Source organism: Siniperca chuatsi, linkage group LG23 (assembly GCF_020085105.1).
Source record: "Siniperca chuatsi isolate FFG_IHB_CAS linkage group LG23, ASM2008510v1, whole genome shotgun sequence".
Taxonomy (NCBI): Eukaryota; Metazoa; Chordata; class Actinopteri; order Centrarchiformes; family Sinipercidae; genus Siniperca; species Siniperca chuatsi.
Window position 1 is genome coordinate 2020001 of NC_058064.1, and position 20557 is coordinate 2040557.

A 20557-nucleotide genomic window follows, 5' to 3' on the forward strand; every position below is an offset into this window, starting at 1 on the left:
TACACAACAACCAGGATACTCCAAAAGCCCAATCATAACAAGAACACTAGTGCGCAAGTATAGCTAATTTTGTTTCGTTTTCTTCAGTTTGTTCTGCTACTTATTGTAGCAACGTGTCCTGTGTGTCATTATGTTAGTCTGTATTGACAAAAGGTAATAAAAACGTTTTAATTACAACAACAAAAAAAAGAATACTAGTGCGCAGATTGTAAAAGACGCTCGTTGCTTGTACTGATTCAACCAGGAGAGTCACCTGACATTGTCTACGGGAGAAATTCACAGGACGGCTGATGTTCAATCACCCACTAACATAACCCCTTGAACCTAATCAGCATGTGCAATTTACAGCATGACATTACGACAATTAAGATTTTCCCAAAAACCTCTGGATCTCCCAGGAGCCCCTAAACGGACTAAATCAGAAACCTATTATCCAGCTCTCATCCAATCATATCCTTCCAAATTCCATCAATAATAGTTTGGCAGAAAGCGTAGCAGCTATTGTTGTTACAAATCATCCTCTGGACACACACATGTACTCACACACTCAGGACCAGACTGAAGCAATTTCAATTTAATGGTATTTTCACAATGTGGCAGCTTCATTCCACACAGTGTGTGTGTGTGTGTGTGTGTGTAATAGCCACCTGCATCCCAGAGATGGATGAGAGGACCTAATTGAAGCCATGTGTAGACTCGGAGAATGCTCTAGTCTCTACTGGTGATGAAAGAAAAGAGCGAGGCACAGTTAAATGTTTCTTTAATAAACTGAAAAGACGGAAAAAAGATTAAGCTAAACATCAAGCTTGAAACACAAACATTTACACGAAACACTTTCCCAGTCTGCAGCTGACCATTCCCACAGACTTGTAGAGCTCTCTTCCATTATAGATATCATTCCCAGTATACAGCTGACATTCCCAATATATAGCTGTATTCCCAGTCTAGATGTGACAGTTCCCAGTATAGGGTTAGTATTAGCAATCTAGAGCTAAAATGTTCCCAGTTTAGAGTTAGTTTTCCCAGTGTAGAGCTGACCATTCCCACAGCATTGTAGAGCTGGCCTTTCCATTATAGAGCTAACAATGGGCTATCATTCCCAGTATACAGCTGACATTACCAATATATAGCTGTATTCCCAGTCTAGATGTGACAGTTCCCAGTATAGGGTTAGTATTAGCAATCTAGAGCTAAAATGTTCCCAGTGTATAGTTCATCTTCCCAGTCAAGAGCAGACAGAGCTGACAGTTTCATTTCAGAGCTGGCCATTTCTAGTATGGATCTGGTATTTCGTCTAGCATTTTCATTCCCAGTAGAGCCAACGTAGAGTTTGTATTCCCAGTCTAGAACTGACATGCCCAGTACAGAGCTGGTATTCCCTGTCTAGAGCTTTCATTCCCAGTATAGAGATAGTAGTCCCAGTCTAGACCCATTACCAGTGTATATCTGGTATTCCCATTAAAAGCTGATTTAAACCTGATATTCCAGGTTTGACCTATTATTACTGGTTAAGAGCTGACACCATAACCAGTCTAGAACCAGTATTCCAAGTCTAGAGCTCACCATTCCCAGTATAGAGCCTATATTTCCAAGTTGACACCCCTGATTTGAAGCTAGTTCAACTGACATTCCAAGTTCAACCTAATATTCCCAGTTTATGGCTGACATTTCCAATTTAGATGTAACATATCTGATGTAGCAGTCTATCCCAGTCTAGAACAGGTATTCCCAGTATGGCTGTTCTCAACTTTCCCACTAGGTTTTTCCTGTCTTTTATAACTTCCGTCTCTTTCAGGGATTTGAACTACAACAGTCTGGTCGAGTTTCCGACGGCCATCCGTTCGCTCAGTCACCTCAAGGAACTGTGAGTCTGAACTGTTTGCATGTGTTTGATTGAGAAAGACACCATTCAGGTATCCAGGCAGATGAGACGAGCTCAGGTTCTGCACAAACATTAGCATACTTTCTGTCTTAAAGAGGAAATTTCAATCGTATATAAAGCAGTTAAAACCAGCTAACTGTATATAAAGTAGTTAAAACTAGCTAACTGTATATAAAGCAGTTAAAACTAGCTAACGTATATAAAACAGTTAAAACTAGCTAACCGTAGCCTATATAAAACAGTTAAAACTAGCTAACTGTATATAAAGCAGTTAAAACTAGCTAACCGTATATAAAACAGTTAAAACTAGCTAACCGTATATAAAGCAGTTAAAACTAGCTAACTGTATATAAAGCAGTTAAAACTAGCTAACCGTATATAAAGCAGTTAAAACTAGCTAACGTATATAAAGCAGTTAAAACTAGCTAACCGTATATAAAGCAGTTAAAACTAGCTAACGTATATAAAACAGTTAAAACTAGCTAACCGTATATAAAGCAGTTAAAACTAGCTAACTGTATATAAAGCAGTTAAAACTAGCTAACGTATATAAAACAGTTAAAACTAGCTAACGTATATAAAGCAGTTAAAACTAGCTAACTGTATATAAAGCAGTTAAAACTAGCTAACTGTATATAAAGCAGTTAAAACTAGCTAACGTATATAAAGCAGTTAAAACTAGCTAACTGTATATAAAGCAGTTAAAACTAGCTAACGTATATAAAACAGTTAAAACTAGCTAACGTATATAAAACAGTTAAAACTAGCTAACTGTGTATAAAGCAGTTAAAACTAGCTAACTGTATATAAAGCAGTTAAAACTAGCTAACGTATATAAAACAGTTAAAACTAGCTAACTGTATATAAAGCGGTTAAAACTAGCTAACGTATATAAAACAGTTAAAACTAGCTAACGTATATAAAACAGTTAAAACTAGCTAACGTATATAAAACAGTTAAAACTAGCTAACTGTATATAAAGCGGTTATATCAGTCACAGGAGACATTTTACTTCAGAACCAATACTTTTACTGTAGGCTACATAAGTACATTTTGCTGATGATACTTTTGTACTCAAATAGGATTATGAATGGAGTATTTTTCACATTGTTGTACTTTTACTAAAGTAAAGGATCTGAATCTTCCACCACTGTTTACCAATAAGGGATCAGAAAGGAGGAAAAGTAATTTCGGTTCTGTTTCCTGTTTAGTGGTTTCCATAGTAACAACATCCAGTCTATCCCGGAGCACGCCTTCACTGGGAACCCCTCACTGATCACCATGTAGGTACCACTGACTCATCTAATACATGTCTACTGTTGTTTGACAAAACAATCCCAACTCGAGGGCCCACTTACTTGCTTTTTTTAAGGAGGCTTTCAACTGTATTGAACTTCTTGTCCGTGTTGCGTTAAAAGTTAAGCTACTCACAGTAAAAGTGCTGTGGATGAGATCATTACAGCTACTGAGCTCGCACGTCAACAGATCCATCTCCGTGAAAAGTGATGAACAGATGAAGACCGTGGGATACAGTTGAAAGCTCAAGAAAAAGCTTGTAACGGGGCCTTGATTTGGGATGGTTTTGTCAAACAGCTATTTCCAAAGTCAAGAATGAACTTCAATGCTTAATCATGCTTATTTGTTATTTTACTCTTTTAAAAATCTTGTTTAGATGTGTCCTTTTTTATATCGCCTTGTGTTTCTTTTATATCTCGTCTTGTTGCCTTTCTTATGTTTTACGTAAAGCCTTGTGGTTGAAAGGTGCTATACATTAAACTTTCCTCGCCTTAAAGTTTAGTGTTTGGGTGAGAAATCACATTTCAGTAAATGAAACCTGAAAATATGATAAATTTACAACTAAACAAAGTAGGAACTCTTTAGTCAGCTGTTGCCACGTGTTATTGATCTGATGATGAAGCTGTTTGTGTGTCTGTATGTTTTATAGATTTTTCTACGACAACCTCCAAAACCTCCATGGATCAAAAATTCATAATAGAAAGAGTCATAAATGACCTTGTTTGCAGTTCGAGGTGTCCTGTCAACAGTTTTACAGACGTCTCTTTTATAATGGAGGCCTGTGGGGGGAAAAACCTTTCTGGCCGCAGGGGGATTTTTGCGTTGCAATACCGCGAGTGGCCACTGGAAAAAAATTGGCTGCAAGGCTGAGCGGCGGCGCCGTACCCAGTTCTTATTATTATACATCCATAATTTTTGTCTCTAAGCATTCTAAGGCTGCAGCTGTCGCCATCTTTGTTGTGTACAGTTACTAAAAAAGGTAAAAAAAAAAAAAAAAAAGGTTTGTGCCAGTCCATCTAGTAGATGTTGATGTTTCACAGGATAAGTGAAAACTTTGACCTGCTGGTGGCGCTAGAGGAAGAAGTCAGGGGCTCACCGGTGTCAGCCGGTTTTATCCTCTGGGCACCGTGAATGTCTGCACAAAACGTCACGGTAATCCATCCAATAGTTGTTGAGACATTACATACGATTAAAGTGGTGGACTGACTGACATCCCCATCCCTAGAGCCGTGCTGCTAGCATGCTGCTAGCGTGCTGCTAGCATGCTGCTAGGTTGAAACGTATCTGATGCTGATCTTCATTCATGTAATATATTTTTAATATTACGCTTCGTATGCTGCGAGCTCCCGTTGACGTGCCGCACTGTGATGCGTTCAGTGTGTTTTGGACTTGAACAAAGTAGGAACTCTTTAGTCAGCTGTTGCCACGTGTTATTGATCTGATGATGAAGCTGTTTGTGTGTCTGTATGTTTTTATAGATTTTTCTACGACAACCCGATCCAGTCTGTTGGGCGATCGGCCTTTCAGAACCTGCCAGAGCTACGCACACTGTGAGAAAACGCACACTCAGCGTTCACACAAACCAGGACTGAAAGGGGGACAATATTTCTCTGCGTTTCCTCGACACACAACGCCGCTTCTCTCAGCTCGAAATAAAACAAAACCTCTCCGTCTGTTTCTCAGCTCTCTGAATGGAGCAGCAGATCTCACCGAGTTTCCAGATCTGACGGGAACCAAGAGCCTGGAAAGCCTGTAAGACACACACACACACACACACACACACACACACACACACACACAGAGGAATGCTTCATATCTGAGTGTGTTTGCTGTTGTAGCCGAGGTCCATGTGTGTGTGTTTTGAGAGCTGAACCTCAAATCAAACTGCTGTTATTAATACGCTGCAGTTATTATTCCATGTGACAGACTGTAACTTGATTTTTCTGCAGCTCGGCCTGAAATTCAACCCCCCTTTTTCTCCTTGTTGTGACCCAGTTTTCCATGTCATAATAAACACCTTCACGATGTTTATTTTCTTGTATTTTTCCATTTTAAACCCAATTCTGAAAGCAGGGTGTGTTTAACAGTAACCTCACACTGAACCAGTAGGTGGAAATATAAAGTCCAACCAAACAAACCGTCACACATTCTTCAACTCTCTGCTTTTAAATGATCCCTCCCAGTGTTACTGAACGCCTCAACATCCTGTCTCAGCAGGACATCGAATGCAGTTAAATTTGACTAAACTGTAACATCATTTAACATAAAACTTTCTCACAACAATGTAGGTATTTTGTTAGAGTTTATAATAATATAGAATAACACTAACGACATGCAATATCATGAGGTTTTGTCACTTATTGTATTTTATATTAATCATTGTTTAATATAACATAATCGGTCTGACACGCAGTCCACCAAAATACAACTTAAAATCACCTGAACACACCATAGTACATTTAATGTACCTGAACACACCACAATGCTTCTTAAATGCTCCTGAACGCAACACAAGGCTTCTTACATGCTCCTGAACACACCACTAGGGTTCTTAAATGCTCCTGAATACAACACAATGCTTCTTAAATGCTCCTGAACACACCACAATGCTTCTTAAATGCTCCTGACCCCACCACAAGGCTTCTTACATGCTCCTGAACACACCACAAGGCTTCTTACATGCTCCTGAACACACCACAAGGCTTCTTACATGCTCCTGAATACAATACAAGGCATCTTAAATGCTCCTGAACACACCACAAGGCTTCTTAAATGCTCCTGAACGCACCACAAGGCTTCGTAAATGCTCCTGGATGCACCACAATGCTTCTTAACTGCTCCTGAACACAACACAATGCTTGTTAAATGCTCCTGACCACGCCACAAGGCTTCGTAAATGCTCCTGAATACAATACAAGGCATCTTAAATGCTCCTGAACGCACCACAAGGCTTCTTAAATGCTCCTGAACAAACAGCGATGCTTCTTAAATGCTCCTGAACACACGGCATAATTTACCCAGTCACATCTGCATAAATTGTTAGTATTCCTGAATACACCATAGTACAACCTAATACACCTTTGATGCACCTGAACACACCATAATGTACTGCGTTGGACCCCAGCCTTGTTGGGCTCATAGTGCAGCAGGATCAAGGTTTAATGCCCCTCATCCTTACCCTGCCCGAGTGCCCTTGAGCAAACCGTGACCTCTGACCTAGATTAACACATCTAACATGTTTCTTTTGTCTGTGTGTGTGTGTGTGTGTGTGTGCGTGCGCAGGACTATCACAGGAGCTCGGATCACCTCTCTGCCCAGTTCAGTGTGTGAGCAGCTTCCAAACCTTCAGCTGCTGTGAGTTCAAATATAAACTGACTCCGCATTAACAGACTCACGTTAAGCAGTAAAGTCTGAAACGGTCTCCCGGTCGTTTTCTATGTAACGCCACACACGAGCAGGGAGAGCTCCTGTTTTACGGGGTTGTTTTGGCATCTGACTCGTGTGTGAAGTTGGGGTAGAAAAGTATCTCAGCGTGGCAATAGCAGAGGACAGCCAAATCCACAACTGTTATAATTTTCATCGTCACCAAATATAGTTTTTGAGATTTTTAACCACTTAGAATATGTGGTCGATTTATCAAAATAATCCAGACTTGAAAACTTTGTTCCAATGTTTTCGGAGATGTGAGAACTGGCGAGACCGCCAGTCAGCGTTCATGGTCATGGTTCAGTCTTATCTTGGCAAGCCCTTTGGTAATTGACTGTGGCGCTAAGAGTCTACAGTCACGCCTGGAGCTCTGTGAGGCTGTATTTGAGCTGAATGCTAATATCAGCTTGCTAACATGCTGATATGTTGCAGGTATAATGCTTACCATGTTCACCATCACCAGTTTAGCATGTTAGCACGCTAACGTGCTAATCAGTGTTCATTTTGGCACCTGATTTTGATTTAGTTTTAGTCATTTGTTTTTTTTTGTTAGTTTTAGTCAACAAAAAGTCATTTTAGTGTCATTTTTGTCATCGATGTATTATTAGAACTGGATACCGGACCCCAAAATGGCGCCTGTTCAATCCAATGAGAATTGTTCGCCTGGTGCATACGCCAAAAAGGTTTTATAGCTTCCGGGTTTACCCTTCTCGTGAGTTCCTGCTCAGGCCATAGACTTTATTTTGTGATGACGTCACAGATTTTTAAATCGCTTTTCTCGGCTCGAGGGAAGGTTTACAAATATAAAACCTCTATGGATCAAAAATTCATAATAGAAAGAGTCATAAATGACCTTGTTTGCAGTTCGAGGTGTCCTGTCAACAGTTTTACAGACGTCTCTTTTATAATGGAGGCCTGTGGGGGGAAAAACCTTTCTGGCCGCAGGGGGATTTTTGCGTTGCAATACCGCGAGTGGCCACTGGAAAAAAATTGGCTGCAAGGCTGAGCGGCGGCGCCGTACCCAGTTCTTATTATTATACATCCATAATTTTTGTCTCTAAGCATTCTAAGGCTGCAGCTGTCGCCATCTTTGTTGTGTACAGTTACTAAAAAAGGTAAAAAAAAAAAAAAGGTTTGTGCCAGTCCATCTAGTAGATGTTGATGTTTCACAGGATAAGTGAAAACTTTGACCTGCTGGTGGCGCTAGAGGAAAAAGTCAGGGGCTCACCGGTGTCAGCCGGTTTTATCCTCTGGGCACCGCGAATGTCTGCACAAAACGTCACGGTAATCCATCCAATAGTTGTTGAGACATTACATACGATTAAAGTGGTGGACTGACTGACATCGCCATCCCTAGAGCCGTGCTGCTAGCATGCTGCTAGCATGCTGCTAGCATGCTGCTAGCATGCCGCTTGGTAGAAACGTATCTGATGCTGATCTTCATTCATGTAATATATTTTTAATATTACGCTTCGTATGCTGCGAGCTCCCGTTGACGTGCCGCACTGTGATGCGTTCAGTGTGTTTTGGACTTGAACGGCGATGACAACTGAAACTCTCTCTCTCTGCAGTGATCTCTCCTATAATCAGATCCAGACTCTTCCCAGCTTCTCCGGCTGCGAGAGCGTTCAGAAGATGTGAGTTTTATTTTTTAAATGCTGTTTTTAATTTTTTTTGGCGGGGGGGGGGGGGGTTTACTTTTCATTTCACACTTACTTAAATACCACAGATACTTTCTCAATCACAGGTTCTTTTTGGTTCAGGTACGTTATTTTTGGACCCGTAAAGCCACTCACACACAGCCATCTAATCCGCTTCACAGTCCCTGTGTTCTTAACAGTTACCATAGCAACCAATAAAGTACAGCCAGCTGTGCATTGTGGGAATAATTAGCACCATTGTAGTCTATGTTTGACCAATCAGATCACTCAGAAAAAAAAAACTCTCTTTGCTCTGAAACAGATTGATAAACGTGATGTAATGGAAATATCAGAGCTAATGTGTGTGTGTGTGTGTGTGTGTGTGTTGCAGTGATCTGCACCATAACGAGATAGAGGAACTGGAGGAGAACACCTTCCACGGTCTGATGTCACTACGCTCGCTGTAAGAGCACACACACACACACACACACACTGAATCTGCAGGTTTAATTAGGCTGGAGATCCTGAGCAGCGATCCGAAGATGCCCCCTTTAAATACTTCCAAATGGAAACACACACAGATCCAGGTGGTCTGGCTTTTGATGGGACAGGTATGATGCCATAGTTTGGCTCAAAGTCAGAAATCTACACAGAAATACTACTGATACTCCGCTCTTTTACTGAAGTGAAAGTATAACACCACAGTGTAGAAATACTCTGTCGCAAGTAAAAGTCCTGCATTCAAAATGTTACTTAGTAAAAGTACAAAAGTATCAGCATCAAAATATACTTAAAGTACCAAAAGTAAAAGTACTCATCATGCAGAATGGCCCATTTCAGAATAATATATATTATATTATTGGATTATAATTATTGTTGCATTAATGTCACTTTAATGCTGCAGCTGGTAAAGATGGAGCTCATTACTTTATATACTGTCTGGTAGCTTAATCCACAATAATGCATCATCATTTATTTGCTGATTATATTTTGTATTCATAATCTGAAAGTAACTAATGTTTGGCAAACAAATGTAGTGGACATAAAAAATATGTCACAAAAGACATATTTTAGGTGGATTATCACTTAAACTGTAATCTGAGAGTCCATAATAACTTTCTTTTCCAACCAAAAACTTATATTACCACAATGTTAAAGTACCGTTAAAGTATGCGTGTATGTTTTACTTCCACCTCTCTCCGTCACGCCTCTCTGAACATTATGACTTATTTTATTATCGTATTATAGAAATAAGAGTATTATATACACACACTTTCTTTTATCCTGGGATTAGAAACAAAGGCTGGCTGTTAAATGAGAACCCGTGGTGCTTTAATCCACGCTAACAACAGCAAATATCAGGTCAGCACCCAGAGGTCACTCACTGGGAGATTAAAAAGACTCAAATATGTCCACTGACGGTTGCTGGTTCAATTCCCTAACTGTCTCTCTGTCTCTCTCTGTAGTGACTTATCGTGGAACAGACTGTCGTCAGTGAAGCCGAACTCTTTCTCTGCTTTGCCCGCTCTGACCAAACTGTGAGTAACCAAACTTCGTAACCATAGCGACCTCATCATCATCACCAGAGCGTCTTTACTGGTTGTTAGAAAACAAGGCGTTTCCCATCGAGCGAGAAGAGCTTTTGTGGTGTTTTTGTTCTGATTAAAAACATCCAGACTGACCTCGTTTGAGGAAAGAAAGAAACAAAAACAACAACAAAGTAAATCCCCTGAACATTAAGACATGAAAAACTCCTGCTCGGGTTTTCATTCGGTTTGGAGCAGACAAAAACAGGGATATGGGGGAAATCTCAGGTGATTTTAGGAAATATCTGGTAGTTTTTCAAATAGGTAATTGTCCATGAACATAGACACATAGATGTGCACGCATGCAGGGGTTAGAAAACAAACCTTAAACTGCCTTCAAGTTCCTACAAGGAGTTTTTAACTGGTTATGAAACAGTTTTAATTTGATACTGATGCCTTTATATGTGCTACGGCGCTGGCGAGCGGGGAACAGGGAAAGGACCCAATCGCAGACAGAGGAAGCAGAACGGTGACTTGAGCGGTTTATTAAGAGCTTACTGGCAGATACAGGAAGGCAGGTGACAAACAGGTAACAGTCATCAGTCCAACAGGCAGACTGGACACAGCCAACATAGCAACGGGGACGAACCGACGAAGCACAAAGGACACAGACTTAAATACACTCAGGTGAGGGAGACGGCGAGACACAGGTGAAAACAGGCGAAGCAATCAACGACAGGAAGCAACACTAACAGACACAAGAGGGAGGGAGAGTATTACAAAATAAAACAGGAAATAACTACATAGTTACTCTTGATGCCCGCGAAATCAGATGAAACGATTTACGGCACGCAGACCGGAAGAGCCTACGTTTACATTTTCCCAGGCGAAGTTTCACAGTGAGTAAGCAGCACGTTAGCCAGTCAAAAGGAAGCAGCAGGAGATTATTTTTTTTTAGATCCTTTTTTTTTTTAGACGTTATATTTTGCGGTTGTGGCTGATGCTGAGGCAGGATCAGCCACAAAGAGAAAAAGAATTAAGCGAAGAACAAAAAGAAAAGGGAGTGCTCTTTCGAGGGACAGTGACAGAGCACCATCTGTTGACTGACCTTCGTCGGCCGTTCAACAGATGGAGAGAACTGGCCCTCTTCCTCCCAGACAGGTATGCAATATGTCTGTTTTATCTGGCTGTGTACAGTCCATGCAGTGCAGGCCACGGTGGACATTACTGTACCGATGCCGCTGTTGGCTTATTATTATGAACATTACTAGGGAATGTCGATTTAGCTTTCTCAACAAAATGACCGAGCAACCGAATCTGTTAGTTGCAGGCTTACATGTAATATTAGTTATTAATCGTACATTACCATGATCGCTGTGCGTCCTGCAAACAGCTGCGTTTAAAAAAAGAACAATAGCATTAAAAATCAGTTCTTTCTGTACGACTGAATGCTATTTATCTCTGTTCCTCTCCACGTCTGCAGTGACCTGTCGTCCAATCGGCTGTCGTCTCTGCCTCTGATTGGTCTGCAGAGTTTAACTCACCTGCGATTGGCTGGAAACTCACAGCTGATGGAGTTAATACCCCGAGAGGACCTGCCCAGAGTCAGGTGAACGCACACAATCGCATATATAAACAAATTAAAGCGTTTTTGAATTAAGACACATTCCAGTTAAACCATGGCTCGCTTGCCACAGCTGAAACATAAAATACCAAACAAAAACGCTGCCTGCTGTGACACCGGACCTCCAACATGGCTGCCGGCCTGCTGTGACACCGGACCTCCAACATGGCTGCCGGCCTGCTGTGACACCGGACCTCCAACATGGCTGCCGGCCTGCTGTGACATCGGACCTCCAACATGGCTGCCGGGGGGGGGGTGACATCACTGACAGCCCTGAATCCACCTTGCTGTCCTGCTCAGAGTTTAAACTGCAGCGGAAACAGACTTCAGCATGACGTTTTCATTAGTTTACAGCAATCCAAACACTGCTGCTGTGATTTAGCAGAATTTCCTTTTTAACTGGAAAAGGTTTGAATTTACAGACACTTAACAGCTGATTAATGATTACACACACACACACACACACACACACACACACACACACACAGTCCTCGAGTCTAACCTGTCTCCATTGCGTCTATTGGAAAGCATTTAAAGGGACATTCCACTGAACAGCAGGTGTAATAAAGTTGATTTATATAAGCGTGTTTGGACATCAATGAAAATTAAGTCAGTGGTGGAATGTAACTAGTACATTTACTCAAGTACTGTACTTAAGTACAAGTTTGAGGTACTTGTACTTTAGTAGTTCCATTTTATGCAACTTTCTACTTCTACTGCACCACATCTCAGAGGGAAATATTGTACTTTTTTACTTCACTACATTTATTTGACAACATTAGTTACTTTGCAGATTTAGATTATTAATACAAAATATAAATTAACTAATAAATGTATGATGTATTATCAAAAATACTTTATTGATCCCCGTAGGGAAACTCTTTGTTACAGTAGCTCACCTTTACGTCAGCGCACACAGCAGAAAGTACTAGCAAACGATATGATACACTATAAACATTATAAAAACAGGTCAGAAAATAAATTAAGTATCAGGTCAGTATAAGTATAAGATAAACTAAGTGTCGAGTACCAAGTGGGTTTACCGGTTGATGATGATAGGACAGTATAATACAATGTAACGTAATAAGTAATAAGCAGAGGTGCATGTACTGTCGAGAGTAATAGAGGTATATAATATCAATAACAACAACAATCCATAACATTATTATGGATTATGCTACCCAGCAGTATATAAAGTAATCTTTACCAGCTGCAGCATTAAAGGGACATTAATGCAACAATAATTATAATCCAATAATATAATATATATTATTCTGAAATGGGCCGTTCTGCATGATGAGTACTTTTACTTTTAGCACTTTTAGTATATTTTGATGCTGATGCTTTTGTACTTTTACTAAGTAACATTTTGAATGCAGGACTTTTACTTGCGACAGAGTATTTCTACACTGTGGTTTTACTACTTTTACTTACTTCTTCCACTGCTGTAAATAACAAAGATGTAAAAAAAAAAAAAAAAGGGGGTTTAGCTAATTGTTTTGTGTGTGTGTGTGTGTGTGTTCAGGGTGATGGAGCTTCCTTACGCCTTCCAGTGCTGTGCCTTCGTCTCCTGTGAGAGGAGAGGAGGAGGAGGAGGAGGAGGAGGTTCATCCTGGGAGAGAGAGGAGGCAGCAGACTCTACTGGGAAAGAAACCTCCGTCCTCTCCAGCCAAGGTGACACCAAACACACACCATCACATCTAAAACAAGGTATTTCAGACAGCGAGCGGTTACCAACGCTGCCTCCATTATTTCCAATGTTAACATAATGGCAACCAGGAACCAACCATTAACAATCAAATAATATGATCTACATACTGTTTAACTCTGCTGTATGAAATAACCCATTCTGCATAATGAGTACTTTTACTTTTGATACTTTAAGTGCATTTTGCTGATTATACTTCTGTACTTTTACTTAAGGGGAGACACTGCGGGTGAATAGGATAAAAATGTTAACTAATAGATACCACCATGAAACTTCCCCAGCTGATTACTTACACTGAGACAGTTATTTTTTGTATCACAAGTTTTCTGAAATGTTGTGTTTAAATATGCAAATGAGGCATTATCTAATTAAAAATGCGCTAATTTGCACACACTTCCAGAACAGAAATCTGAACATTGGATAAAGCCAGGTTCAAAGTTCTTGTTTCATTTCATTGACATATTAGACTCAAAGGTTTTTACAGAGGGAATCTCTTTTTATGACTCCATAAATCAGAAAATACTGTCAACAGCCATAAAGAAATCCATTTTCGCCATGTTTTTAGGAATAAAGTGTTATGTAAATCAGGCTGTGAATGATAAATGAGCAAACCCTTCAGGAACAACCTTCAGGATATAGACAGGAATAAAACTGGAAAGTTTGGTGAATGTAAGAGCTACTGCAGTGGAGATTTCTGCCTCAGAGCAAAAAACTCATTTTGAGAAAACGGCCTTTAAAGATGTGTAAAATGTGTAAAATGTCACACCTTTTGACACGACAGGTGAACACGGTACCATTTTTAACTAACAGATATCACCATGAAACTTCCCCAGCTGATTACTTACACTGAGACAGTTATTTTTTGTATCACAAGTTTTCTGAAATGTTGTGTTTAAATATGCAAATGAGGCTAATGCTAACTTTTGGTGAATTTAGGAGAATCTACAGACGCGAATAGACAAAGTGCGTTAAAGCAAACACCTAAATGTGTATTTTTCTTTCCACTAGTCTGAAAGAAGAAGATGTTATGGAAGCAAAATAGCCCCAAAATCTCAAAACTGACCAGTGCATGAAAAAACTATGTTTTTGCCTGTAGAGTCTCCCCTTAAGTAACATTTTAAATGCATGACTTTTACTTATAATGGAGTATTTTTACATGTATTTTTATTTTAATTTATGATGTAGTTCATCAATGTGGAGCCAATTTTATAAACTTTGTATACTACTGGGTAGATTAGTAGTATAGTGCTGCATCATGGCTTTCTGATGGCTGAGCGATGAACTGAAATTACTTTTAAACTGTGACACCGTTCATGATATCAATCACCGAAACTGCTCCACCTCTTCAGTCTCATTACCACCGGCTCTGCGCACACTGCAGCCGGTCTTTCCGCTAACTTTTCCTATCTGCGAAGAGCGAGTAAAACTATATTTCGCAGTAAAAGTCTTTACTTTTAATGACGGACTACTCTCCTCGCTGTGTGTCTGCAGTAGATCAGGACTGGGAGGATTTTCTGATGGAGTTTGAAGATGAACCCAAACTTCTACACTCTGTCCACTGCAGCCCTGCACCAGGTAACGCACACAAGTTAAAACAGCTACACTAAACCACCGCTGACAGGTTAATGCATCAATAGTTTAATACTAAAGGATACAGGACGGTGTAGTCCCTCATTCATCCAGGAGTGTTCTATCGTAGGAAAGGTTTCAGTCGTAGTCATCTGGACACTGTTTTCAGAATCAAGACGTTTCGGCTCCCATCCGGAAGTCATTCTCAATTGTGAAAATGGTCTGAGAACTCAGAAATTTAAGCTACTCTGTGTTGCTTAAGCCCCGCCCTCAGGGAGGAGTCTACCTGAGTGTCTGCTGATTACTCTGCCTAGTTTCACCTGAAACTGACCTAATTGTTTCCATGATGGCCCAGTAATCAGTAATCAGGCCTATTGTTTTCTGGCTGCACCTCCCTCATCACTGTTAAGTACCTGATTAGCATGTGATTGGCTTGACCACGGTGTTAATACACTGTGGTAAACGGTTGGCAAGTTGACCACCATTTCTGTTCAAAGAGGGGTTTTCTTTTTTCACAAAAATGGCTTCCTTGACTCCTCTTTCAAACCAGCTCTTCTCTCTACTTCGAATCTTCCCCTCGCTGTCTTCAAACGTGCGGTTTGTAGCTTTTAGATGCAAATGCACGGCGCTCAGCAATCCCGAGTTAGCGTGTCGTCTGTGCTGATAAAGTCTTTTGTGAAGTGGCTGCCACTTCACCCCTCTTTAAACAGAAATGAAGATGAACCCAAACTTCTACACTCTGTCCACTGCAGCCCTGCACCAGGTAACACACACAAGTTAAAACCGCTACACTAAACCACCGCTGAGGTTAATGCATCAATGGTTTAATACTAGAGGATACATGTCAAACTATCAATATACTTCAACACATTTTACATCTGATACTTGGATATTTATTTTGGCATTGAGGTGAGGTTCCTCCTGTCCTTATCCCCACTCCATTCACTCCTCCACTTTTGTTCGTACCTCTTACTCTACCGTCACGGAGACGAAAAACTTTATTAGTCGTCAAAGACATATTTTATGTGATTATAACTTAAAAATCAGCCAATGAAATGACTTGTACTTCTACCTCTTTCCAATAGAAATCAGCTTGCTTAAGAAACTTTCTTTTGAATTGAATTCCATTTTCTTAATTCTAGTGTTGCAGGGATTTATTATGTCTTGCTTCAACATATTGACTCTCCAGTCTAGAAAATTATAGAAACAAAGGAAACTGGAGACAAGTTAAGTTATCTTTAGCTTGTTTTAATACGAATTTTAAAACTTTCTCGGACTTTAGATCAAGAGAATACAGCTGGGATTATTTATTAATTGTTTATCTACGGGGAACAATCCACATTAATTTTAAACAGATATTTTAAAAACATCATATTAATGCCCGTGACTAAATTTACCAAAGATTTACTGATGATTTTTTTAACTGATTGTAAAGTAAACTGATATTCGGTTTAATTATCCTCCAGGACCGTTCCGACCCTGCCTCCATCTGCTCGGCAGCTGGTTGATCCGTGGAGGGGTGTGGCTCATCGCAGCGCTCTCATTGGTCAGCAACAGCCTGGTCGTCCTGTCAGTCTTCTTTTCCCCCGCCACCTCAGTGACACCGCCCAAGCTGCTGATCGGTCTACTGGCCCTGGTGAACGGCCTGATGGGAGTGTGGAGCGGCTGGTTGGCGGCGGTGGATGCCTGGACGTTTGGCAGCTTCTGGAGGTACAAAACCCGAATCAGAGGGACTCTGGGGACTTGGGGGACTCTGGGAGCACTGGGAAGTTTGGAGGTTATGGGGGATTGTGTGGACTCTGACAATGCTATACTGGGGTCTCTGGGAATACTGCGGTTTGTGGAGACTCAGGGGACCCTCTTTGGGAATCTTGAGAACTCAAGGGACTCTAGAGCTGGGAACTCTGGCTAACCTGGGCACACTGGGAACTCTGGCTAACCTGGGCACACTGGGAACTCTGGCTAACCTGGGCACACTGGGAACTCTAGCTAACCTGGGCACACTGGGAACTGGGCACACTGGGAACTCTGGCTAACCTGGGCACACTGGGAACTCTGGCTAACCTGGCCACACTGGGAACTGGGCACACTGGGAACTCTGGCTAACCTGGGCACACTGGGAACTCTTGCTAACCTGGGCACACTGGGAACTCTGGCTAACCTGGGCACACTGGGAACTCTGGCTAACCTGGGCACACTGGGAACTCAGGCTAACCTGGGCACACTGGGAACTCTGGGAAGTTAGGGGATGCTTGGCACTGTAGGAGCAATGGGACCTCTGGGGAAAAGGGAAAAGGATGAAAGCAATGTGAAAAATACAATAGCAACAATATAGAACATATAGAATAAAAAGTAATTTCCGTTAATATCCAACGGCATTTTAAAAACAATAAATTAATTACACGGATTTTTAAAGGATAATTCTGGTTTATTATGACCTTTTCATAGCTTTTCGTCATTTCTGTTGCTTATGATAACATTGTTCTCACCAAGTTAACAGCTGAAATCTGATATCGCTAAATGGAAGTCAGACAGGTAAAGAAACACGAGCAGTCAGACAATCAGACAGGTTGGAAACAATAAAAGTTATGAGTTTTTCTAACAATTTAAAGTTAGAAACAGCAGCTGACAAAATGATCTCATCACAAGGTCCATTCAGTAGCTGTTAAATGTAGCTATGGTGAGACAGAACTGCCATTTCCTATTTACAGAAGTTATATCTCAAAAGTTACCATTTTCATCTGTAATGATCCCATTAAAAAGACTATTAAAAAGCACTTTATAAACAAGAAATTTCAAAATAAAAGTAGCTAGAAGGACTTCATCTGTGTGTGTGTGTGTGTGTGTTGTGCAGGTACGGGGCGAGGTGGGAGAGCAGCTTCCTGTGTCGGCTCAGCGGCTTCCTGTGCGTATTTGCGTCGCAGACCGGACTCTTCCTGCTCACCATCGCAGCTCTGGAGCGATGCCTGGCCGCCGCTCGCCACCACAAACCTGACGGACATAACGGTGAGAAAAACACACACATAACACACACACACACACACACACACACACACACACACACGGAAAGTATTCCCCAGGTCATGTCTGAGGTCACTCTCCTCTCTCCACAGGTCGCTCCTTGTCGCCGCTCTCTGTCCGTCTGGCCGTCTGTCTGTGCTTCCTGTTAGGCCTGGCCGTTACGCTGCCCCCCCTGGTGGCCGGACACAGTAGTACCTCCCTCTGTCTGTCGCTGCCTTCGTCCTCCTCCTCATCCTCCCTGGCCTTCTCCGTCTCCCTGGTGCTCCTCGACTCGTTGTGTTTCCTCCTCATGACGCTCGCCTACACTCGCCTCTACTGTCGGGCCAACAAAGCTCCACCCGCTGCTGAAGAGGAGGTGGCGTTGACTCGACATGTAGCCTGGCTGCTCTTCTCCGACTGCCTCCTCTACCTCCCCGTCGCCTTCCTCTCCTTCTCCTCCCTGCTGCGCCTCTCCGCCGCCGGGCCGGAGGCAGCGAAGGGGATGCTGCTGCTCGTGGCTCCGCTGCCGGCCTGCGTCAACCCGCTGCTCTACATCCTCTTCAACCCGCTCGCCCGGCAGGAGCTGGCAGCGCTCGCCAAACGCACCTGCGGGGCTGTGGGGGTACCCAGACTCGGCAGGGGAGGAGGAGGAGGAGCTGGAGGAAGGCCGAACGTGATGGATTCAACGTACGACGAGGACGCAGAGAAACAGTCGTGTGACTCGACGCAGGCGCTGGTGGCAATCGGAGGCACGAAGGACGAAGAGGAGGAGGAGAGAGGAAGAGGAAGGAGTGAGGCGCAACATTCAGTGGCGTTTGTTGTTCCACATCACTAGACTGACACACAAAGACACACACGGGGTCTGAAGTGCTCACCTGCCAAATATCTGAACAATGAATCTGGTGAAAAATCAAAGACTCTCGCCTCATTGGTTAGATTCGGTCTTTTTTTTAGTATTTGGGGGGAATTTATTTTGCTCTTATTGGGAAAGAAACCGGACAGGCGAAATTAGAGGAGACACAGAAACTTGCAACAAAAGGTATCCGATCAGACGCGAACTGGTGACGTTGCAATTTAATGGTCAGCGTCTTAAAACCCCCTAACCCCACCAGGAGACCCCCGTTCTTTGGTCTCTTTTGTCCCAGATGGCCACCGTACACTCTCTCAGGTGTTGGCCAGTAAAATCTAACCAAGATTGCAGCGCTTGCATTTCAATGTGGTTTTAATCTCTGCAAAAGAGCGCCGCCCAAATCAACCATATCAGCAGAATTTATCTGTGATAATTGACTTGAGTTAACTATTAATTGGCTGAATTTGGCTTAGAGGACCACACAGCCTCAGGTCAACTGTCTAATTTGATTAACTGCAAATTTGTTTAGGAGTTTGTACCATTAACATAACTAAGGCGAGTCCTGGATTATTACTTAAATCTTCTGGCCCTGTTTTATGAAGGGGCCCTGTGGTTAAATCTAGTTTTAAGACTTGGGGTGGTCATGAGGGGCCCAAAAGCATTTTTTAGGTTAATCTGGTAGTGCTCCGGTCGTTACCCGATGATAAAACAGAAGCTCTAAATCAAAACGGCACCTGTGTTTTTATCAGCAGTGTCCAAGAAATCTCTACTGAGCACATTACTGCTCCTCAGAGGATGAACTCCTGATTTTAATGATCACATGACCTTTCCTCCAGCGCCACCCTCAGGACAAACTTTGCATTTCTAGTTAAGAATAGCTCAGTCATCTCATATTGTGGCTGCAGTGAGCACTGCAGCCTGTAGGGGGCGCTGCCGGGACCTTTGGCAGGTGAGTCAAAGACTTCATTTAGGACACACACACACACCTACACTGCAGACTGATGGGACTGTGTGGTAGCAAATGTAGCAGAGGACAGTGAAAGAAAGTACATGAAGGTGCTCACCATGTACAGTACACACCGCCGGTTCGAGTCCAACCCTCTCGTTCTCTCTGTTTGTCTCTCTACCATCTTTGGGGGTTTTTTCTGCTGCAAAACGACCAGTAAATCAGATCAAAATGAATTTTAAAAAAAAAGATTAAGAAGAAGAAGAACTTTGCTCTGTGCAGGACTTCAACATCTTCCGCTCTCTGATTGGTCAATCCAAGGCTTCATGCCAGAGGCCACACACACACACACACACACACACACACACACACACACACACAGGCATTAAGAGCTCTCAGCTTTTATTTTGAAATATGACATGATTTACAGCGTTGTGTTACCAAACATCCTACCAAATGTTCTCCCAAATGCTGTTGAGCATTATGTGTGTGTGTGTGTGTGTGTGTGTGTGTGTTTGTCCACAGCTAATGTGTTTTTGCGAGTGTGTGTGAAAACTGCAGCGTCCGTGTGAGTTTTGTCACAAAGTCGATCCCACAAACTGAAGACGGGATTAAAGACCTGAACTAAAGAAGCTCATGTTCAGCTGCTGAAACACATCCAGTGAAGAAACATTTGAAATTATTATTTTCTGTAATATCGATAAAGTTGTCTCAAAGGAAAACTTTCACATATATATATATATATATATATATATATATATATATATATATATATATATATATATATATATATATATATATTTTATCACTATCCACAAATCACATGAAAATACCAAAACCAGAAATTAATTAAGCTTACGACAGTCTGATATCACTGATGACGCCGTGATAAGGAACTCCATTATTATCCATAACACATGAAAGAGCCACACGGCTGTTTTTGAGTGGTGGATCAAAAAGGTCCACACAGGAACCATTCAGAGGTCCCATAACACCAAATGTCTGCTGTTAAAATACAACATTTGTGGTCTGAAAATGCTTTTTTTTTTTTTTTTTTTTGGGCGTCCACCTACTCTCCGTTTCACACCCA

The 20557-nt window shown here is 41.7% G+C and overlaps 1 protein-coding gene across 5 annotated transcripts in view; it reads left to right on the plus strand.

Moving 5' to 3' along the window:
• The window catches only part of LOC122870951 (leucine-rich repeat-containing G-protein coupled receptor 5-like), a 47273-nt gene extending 27445 nt beyond the window's left edge, over positions 1–19828 (plus strand). For 3 of the 5 annotated variants that reach the window (XM_044185391.1, XM_044185387.1, XM_044185392.1), the window contains 14 exons: positions 1796–1864; positions 3094–3165; positions 4657–4728; positions 4862–4930; positions 6461–6532; positions 8176–8241; positions 8636–8707; positions 9711–9782; positions 11254–11379; positions 12920–13104; positions 14594–14677; positions 16138–16381; positions 17526–17677; positions 17785–19828. In XM_044185391.1, the coding sequence (XP_044041326.1) occupies positions 1796–1864; positions 3094–3165; positions 4657–4728; positions 4862–4930; positions 6461–6532; positions 8176–8241; positions 8636–8707; positions 9711–9782; positions 11254–11379; positions 12920–13104; positions 14594–14677; positions 16138–16381; positions 17526–17677; positions 17785–18506 (2077 nt within the window). In that variant the 3' untranslated portion in view covers positions 18507–19828. The remainder of the gene's footprint in view (positions 1–1795; positions 1865–3093; positions 3166–4656; positions 4729–4861; positions 4931–6460; positions 6533–8175; positions 8242–8635; positions 8708–9710; positions 9783–11253; positions 11380–12919; positions 13105–14593; positions 14678–16137; positions 16382–17525; positions 17678–17784) is intronic. The other 2 variants (XM_044185389.1, XM_044185388.1) reach the window with 2 other exon arrangements.
• Positions 19829–20557: the final 729 nt, after the last annotated feature.